The sequence below is a fragment of the Paroedura picta genome, chromosome 12 (genome assembly GCF_049243985.1).
Source record: "Paroedura picta isolate Pp20150507F chromosome 12, Ppicta_v3.0, whole genome shotgun sequence".
NCBI classification, from domain to species: domain Eukaryota; kingdom Metazoa; phylum Chordata; class Lepidosauria; order Squamata; family Gekkonidae; genus Paroedura; species Paroedura picta.
In genome coordinates this window covers 32,506,714-32,514,429 of record NC_135380.1, presented here as the reverse complement: position 1 = coordinate 32,514,429, position 7,716 = coordinate 32,506,714, and the positions used below count along the sequence as shown (strand labels likewise).

The 7,716-nt window shown below is 43.3% G+C and overlaps 1 protein-coding gene across 4 annotated transcripts in view; it reads right to left on the bottom strand.

Annotated features, from left to right (window-relative positions):
* Nucleotides 1–1,746: 1,746 nt before the first annotated feature.
* Nucleotides 1,747–7,716, bottom strand: part of PBX3 (PBX homeobox 3) — a 213,124-nt gene continuing 207,154 nt past the window's right edge. For all 4 annotated transcript variants that reach the window (XM_077305400.1, XM_077305403.1, XM_077305404.1 and 1 more), the window contains one exon: nt 1,747–3,665. In XM_077305400.1, coding sequence (XP_077161515.1) covers nt 3,573–3,665 — 93 coding nt within the window. In that variant the 3' untranslated portion in view covers nt 1,747–3,572. The remainder of the gene's footprint in view (nt 3,666–7,716) is intronic.

The following is a 7,716-nucleotide window of genomic DNA, read 5'->3' as shown; positions in this document are numbered from 1 at the left end:
AGTCACTTTAAGACAAGCCTTGCAACCGGGAACCAGGAAGTCTTTGAATTGATGCCCAATCAGGGAAAACTATAGCAAGGCAGCAAGTTAATTCAGAAAAAGCAGAGAGCTGCAAATTTACTGATGGCCGTTTTTGAAATATTGAGGCTTATATCCACTCCTGGATATCGTGGGGGAAAGGTAGGGTCACCAAGAATCAATCATGCATGTTGCAAAAGGAAGATTTGAAGCACCCAAAATCAAAATGAAAATTGAATTCAGTGTAGACAGGAGGGATTCATTCGAACTGGGACTGGGTAAAAAGCCCAGTGCAGAATACAACCTGGTCTTCCATCAGTAATACAAAAATACTGCTCTGCCTTACAGGGCTGTTGTGTTGGTCACAGCAAAAGGGTGGATGTGAAAAAATCCTCTGAACACTAGACAGTGCTACAGCAAAAGTTCAGGGAGCTGCCATCTTGAAGATGCTTTATGGTCTGATACACTACAGGAAAGGTATGTGAGCTGCCCCTCACTTCACTGAAATGGTACCATTGGGGTAGGGGAAATAGTTGAACAGATAAGTGAGGCCCAAATAGACTGTCAAGAATTGTATGTTGGGCTGCTGAAACTGAGGAAGATCTGCCCTCCAAAGATCTCAAATTACCTCCCCCATCTCAAATTAGGAGGGGGTGATTGTAAGTTAGAAAAAACATTTTCATGTTAATATTTGGTTCTATTGTTTTAACCATGCTGTTACTCACCCTGAACTATCCAGGAAGGGCTGGATACAAACATAAAGTTGATTATCATGATATTGCCATACACCTGCAGGAGTTAGTCAAGCCAGCACAGGGAGCCACCTCACCATCTCAGCCCTTATGGCACATCTAGTAAAACAAGAGATGAGACTGCCATTCTGCTCCTGTAACAATACAAACCTACTTGACTGAGCCTTTCTTTGCTTAATGCTCAGAATACATCAATGTGGCAGTGAAACCAACAAGGTGCACATTTCTTTGCCTTCAAAAAATGTTAACAAGGCAAGAGTGCACAATGGATGTTTTTACATTTCCAGGGCAGGAACCGTGGCTTTGTGCGTTGTGTGGTTTTAAAACCAGAGTCTGGGCAGAATACAGGCCTGCAATTTAATGGAACAGACTAAATTAAGGTGACCAGATTGTCCCACTTTTGGAGGGACATCTAGGGGTACCTGGCAAATTGTACTTATGTTGAAATTACTATTTTTGCGTTCTATGTGTTCTATGAAACTTTTTGTTGCTCCATATAGACAAAATGTTTAATCAAGAACCCCCCAGGTCAATAGTGTCCCGCTTTACCAGTGTTAAAATCTGGTCCCCTTAGACTAGAGAAGACTATTTTAACTTCCCTCTTGCAGTGGAAACTGCGGCCATCACTGCCTTACCTGGAAGAGGAAAAAAAGAATCTGTGAATTTTCACCCACAAAGGGGTAACAACAAAAAAAAAGAGGGCAGCCTGTGGGTGGGGGTGACTTTCAGTAAGAAAATGGCCCCATGAAAAAAAAAGAGTTTGCCCCACTCCCAGCCCAGCAGAGCTTTGTCTCCTTCAACAGTAGCTCTTGTGGCCACATTATCTTGAGCAGAACTCAAACAACACCTAGGGTTGGAGAACCTTGTTATGAAATCCAACAGAACGCAGAGCTAGGCCCTGAGGTCTACCCTCGTGGCCCTGCTGCTGGCCTCTCTCCTTCTCCACTTCTGGGAACAGGAAGAAATTACGTCAACATTTTGGGTCATGAAAGCAAAAAGTTTATTCATGGTTCAAAACTACATAGAACTACCACGAGGAAGACTCTTCAAATTCAGGGTGTAATCCAGTTAGAAAGTAACACGAAACGGTTTAATACATTAGAATCACTGCCACAAATTATTATTTTTTTTCTCATTGAGTCAATCAGTTTCAGAATCGCATACAATACAAAAGAGGAGAAAAATAAAAACAGAAAGGAAAAAAAAAGGGCTCCCCAGCCCCCCCCACCCCTACCCCCAATTATACAGGGTGAAAGATACAGTGCTGAATACCCAAGACCTGTATGCTTTACAATTCATTGTTGGTTGTATTTTTTTTCTCTTTTTTTTGTGTGAATTAGTATAATAACAAGGATGAACAACATTCAAAATGTTTTGTCTGTATTTACAACAGTTTCACTGTTTTCGAGTTGAACCTAAAGACCCAAATGTTTCCACTTCAAAGCGTCTTTTTTTTAAAATTATTTTTGAAAGTTGCCAATGCAACCCAGATTTTTAAAAACTTTTATTTAAAAGATTACAATGTACATTACATTTCATGAAGGGAACCAAAGAGTTAATTACAAGATGCCCAAAAAGGAAAACAAAAAAATTGATTAAGGGAAGGGGGAAGGAAAAAAAAAAAAAGAGACGAAGAACAGAGTGAATATTGTTTAGAGGTAGTAAAGTGAGCACTCTAAGCTACAGAACATGTTTCTATTGGTTCATATGAGTTCGCATGAGGTAATAAAGCTGTGTTTTGATTGGTGAGATGTATAAATACTCTTTTGCTACACTATATACAACACTTCGGAGAACGGTGCCTTTTCGCTTCTTGTTGGCACTGAGGAATGGTGGCAAACCCTGGCAAAAGCTCTCAGCACCTGGCTCGTACTGTAAAACCCAGTGGCTTGGCTTTCGCAAAATGAGCAGCAAGTATCTCCATCTCATATGAATCATCTGTGCACGCTGATGACTTGCAGAGGGGGAGGGCCCTGTGCCGTACGTTAAATGAAGTTTAAAGGAAGAGCTATGGGCCCCCCACCCCGTCCTGGTTGCAAGCGACTTGGATAACCCCATGAATCCCAACAAAATCTGAGACCCAGAAGGATGCTTTAGAAAACAAAACACGCAACTGCTAGCCAAAACAGCCCTAACTGAACAAAACAATTTATTTCCGCTCTAAAAGAGGGAGGGGAAACCCCTAGATAAAAAGACAATCAGCGTCTGAAATTCACTTCGGCTTTGGATGGAAGTCCCGTTTGGGCGAACCACCCCACAAGCCTGGTTCTGTTACTTGAGGTTACTCTTAAGAATTACTTTTAATTTCCCCTCTGAGGCCAAGCAGCAACTAGTAGACCATCCTTGCAAAATCTGCTGGTAATAAATTATTTTTCTAAAATAGATACAGGGTTACAAATAACGCTAAATCTCGGCCTTGTCGGATAAAGTGCTTGTTTTTTCTTTTTTCTTTTTCCTCCTTGACGTTGAGAGAGTGTGTGCATATCTGTGATATTTAAGAACCTATTCAAATGATTAGGATACTTTAACAACAACAACCAAAAACAAAAATAAAAACACAAAAAAAAACAACCCCAACAGATTTATTGAACTCTCTGGTAAGACGGGGTTTTGCATTAAAGCCAGCGGTGGTTGGCTAACAAAAGAACCTCGCACACGCACACACGCACACAATCAAACACACAATCTTTCTGGAATCTGGGTGTTTTTTTCTTCTTCCTCCTGGGATTCTCAATGCACTGAAGGAAGGCATCTCAGCTTGAGTGGGGTGGGGTGGATGGACGATAAGTGTTGTGAGGACATTTAGTTAGAGGTATCGGAGTGCACACTTCCTGGGCCTTCTGTTGGCGAGGTCACAGAAGATGGAGTAGTCGCATCCTGCCAGCCTCCATTTGCCTGGGGAAGGGAGAAAAACAAACCCATGAAAATACACTGCTGTGTATAGTAACCGTATCACATACATGTCATTTATGGCAGTCACTTTAGCAAGAGTGTCATATGAAAGCAGAGACAGCTAAAGCCTGGGGCTTCAGCAGGAAAGATGCACCGTGGTGATAGGAGAAGTAAAGGAAATGGCCAAGGGTTTGCTGGCTGTTTGTAGTGCGCCTGAAGTGGCAAAGGAACCATCTACTGAGAAAACTGATGGACTTGGCCTACGATTCTCATGAGCAGCTGACTTGGCTCTAATCTCAGCCCAAAGAGAGAGGTAGGCCATAAGCATCTGAGAATGAGACTCTGTGAAGAAATGCTGCAATGTTTTACTGCAAATAAATTTCAAGAACAGACTGGAAAGGAGGATTGCAGAGAGGCAAGTTATTATAAAGCTCAAAACAATGGAATCCCCAGGACTCAACAGGAATATTGGTTTCTTATCTCACTATATACGCTAACCTCATTCAACTCTTATATTGATATTCCTTACAATCCCCTCTTCATTTCATTTCATTTGAGACAATGGGACTGTAATATGATGTAAGTATGTATGTAATACATACTAACTCAAATACTTTGGCCACCTCATGAGAAGGAAGGACTCCCTGGAGAAGAGCCTAATGCTGGGAGTGATTGAGGGCAAAAGAAGAAGGGGACGACAGAGAATGAGGTGGCTGGATGGAGTCACTGAAGCAGTAGGTGCAAACTTAAATGGACTCCGGGGAATGGTACAGGACAGGAAGGCCTGGAGGATCATTGTCCATGGGGTCGCGATGGGTCGGACACGACTTCGCACATAACAACAAATAACATGTATGTAATTAATTTAGAATCTAATTCTCTGGTCTTCGGACAGGAGAACAAATACAACAGAGCTGATCACTTGTGGAGATGCTTTCATGCTTGGGTGGAGACAGATTGGTCTCTTTTAATTACTTCTTTTCACAACTGGGAAAGCATCTGCCATTAATCACTAACCTTAACATTTTTAATCCCCCTATGTTTTGGGGAACAACAATTGAACCTAAAGGACTGATTTTGTTATTCTAGCAAGGAATTATCCAATCTTCATTATTATTATTATTATTATTATTATTATTATTATTATTATTATTATTATTATATTTATAGCCCGCCACTCCCTTGCGGCTCGTTATCATGCTGCATATGTGTGGATGCCTTTGTGACGCTGTTTACTAATTTACTACTAATTTACTCTCTCCTTATATCTGTACTCTTATGATTCTTGTTCCATTAAGTGTGCCTGCATATGAAAGCTCACACCTTCAATAAAACTTTGTTGGCCTTACAGGTGCCACTGGACACAAAATTTGTTCTCCAATGTTTACAAACAGCTCAGCCCACTGAGTCAAGCATCTGACTGGCAGCTATGAGATGGATGCTCTCCCTTGCTGGCTTTGGGCAAGTCAGAGGCTCTTTGGCTTAAGCTACCCATTCCCAAAAGAAGCTGAGGAACTGCTCCGTGAGTACCAGTCCGCTCATTAGAAGTGAGACGCTTTTACAGAGACACTCCAAACTTGATGCAACAACAAATTTGCTTTTCAAAAGAATTCTCTTCCTATCCCTCCCCCTCCCCAAGCCTCTACCTACCACTTTAAGCAAGGTACCACTTGAACTCTGGCCTGAAATGCTCAGGGGGCATTCGCCGAAGAAAGGCCTGCTCTGTTCTCCACTCTGAGCTTTTTCCTGCCTCGTTCCTCGCCTTTCCACAGCTGAGCAACATGCATCTGTGCACTGCCCCATTTGACAAGAACCTGAGCTCTGCGGGGACCCTAGGCTTTTCCAGCCATGTAACTACCGGCGGGGGGGGGGGGGCGAGGGGGGAGAAGAGAGCTCCCACACAGCTGAATCTTAATTTCATTTTCAAAAGTCTCCCTTCTGGGCACATGTCAGAGCCATTTACAAGGCCAGTTGAGACGAGGCCCAAATTCCCCTCCAACTACAATAATCTCTGAGCAAGGCCATGCAAACGGGAGACGCAAGCACCCTATTCGGATCTATTTTCCAATTACCCACAAACAGAATCCCTCCCCCCGCCCCCCCCCCCCCACTTCCCCACCCCTTTCAGATGTTGCTCCATGTCTTGGGCTGCTGCCGGCCCAACGCATTAGACCTGCATCAGCAATAACAGCGCTCAGAAACAAATTTGCCTTATGTCTCAGCCCATCGAGGCAATTGCTGAAATCAATGTCTGATCAGATTTCTGCTGTGGCAGACAGCTTGTCGCTACATATTTTTATGTCAGTCAAGAAGAGGGAGGCACGGGCCTTGTGAGTTGGGGGGACGCTGAGTGGAAGTGACGGGCGCAAGCCTTTGCTGGCGCTTGCCGGAGCAAGCCGAGGCCGACTCTGAGTGCTCCTGGCACAAGGTAGCCTTTGCAAGAATCTCTTCTCAGAGCGCCTTCCCACCAAAGGGAAAGTTTAGCGCATGCTAAGTTATCGAAGACGATGACCGTGGGGGCCCCGGTACCAAAACAATTGGTGGCAGGATCATGGTTTGCCCTTGTCAATAACAACCCCCCCCACACACACACACCCGCTGCTCAAAACAGCACAAAAAGAGCGGCGAGTGATGGATGGCAGGACTCAGAATGGATCTCGCTCGGCCCTCCTGAACCATGGCAGGTCTGGCTGAGCGTTTTGCTCTTTCTACTCAATCCCTTAGGGGTAGTCAAACTGTGGCCCTCCAGATGTCCATGGACTACAATTCCCAGAAGCCCCTGCCAGCAAATGCTGGCAGGGGCTTCTGGGAATTGTAGTCCATGGACATCTGGAGGGCCGCAGTTTGACTACCCCTAGGTCTTTCATCCTCCAAAGTCAGAAAAGGGACTCCTGATTAAAGGGAGGAGCTTAAATCATGATCTCCAGAATAAGAGAAAAGCAACAAAACAGGGAGTGGGGAATCTCTTGTCATAAATTCAAGGTTTAGATGATGGTGGCTCAAGAAAGATGGAATACCTCTTGCAAGAATGCAAAACCTTAAAAAAGAAAAAAAAGAAGCCAGAATCACCTTCGGCTTTAGTTTCTCATGTTTACATTTTTGTTTTTATTCCACTCCCCCACCATGAAAACCTACTTAAGAGAAGGAGGGGAAACTCTCCTGCAGATAAGAGTCTGAAGATATTCCACCCGAAGTGAACATTATCCCCCCTTTATCCAAATTCATAAACAAGAAATGTACAATATTTTTACTCGGCTTGGCAGCTGGGGGAGAGCTTGTCAGCAGGCATTTTTCCTCCTTTCTCCCTCTCCCCCCCCTTCCAAAAAATAAATTAATCCTTACTCTGGTGGTTTGAGATTATGCACTGTATTATACAACAGCGCCTTATCAGGCCTCATCAGGGAAGATGGAATTCATGTCTGTAAAATGCCGCAGGCAATCAGGGTTTCATATTTTATCATGTTGATAAGGATATCGCAAATTCTCTGAAGCATTTCAAAACACTTAAATGAAAAAGGAGTGAATGCGACTAAAAGGCTTTTTATATGGTTTGTTGTGGGTTATTATGAGTTATTTATAAACCCCCCAAAAGAAAGATTTGACATTTCAAATGGAAAAAGATTTGAGTATTTAATGGGACTTCCCCACCCCCACCCGCACCCTCCCTCTCAATTGAATGCCTTCAATCACATTTTACATCATTAATATTTACTCTTGTGGCAAGTGAAAGGCTGGAGAAAAAAAAGGGGGGGTCTTCAAATCTCTTTCAGGCTATGGCATTTTAGTGCAGTTTCTATCTCTTTCTTTTGTGGCCTCAATCCCTACCATTCCCCAATGCAAAGATGTGTACCCATGACAGTGAATGGGGAGCCAGTGGGCTTCCTTTCTAGTTGCTACATAAAATCCTTTAGTCACAGGTAGTGTTTGTTCTGATTTTAAAGTCCCAGCCATATAACACTGAATAAAAGCATTCTAAGCGAGAGGTGATGGATCCCCTTGACAAAATCAAAAAGGTATCCCTTGCTACACTTTTCCCTCTCATCACTGTGGAGAT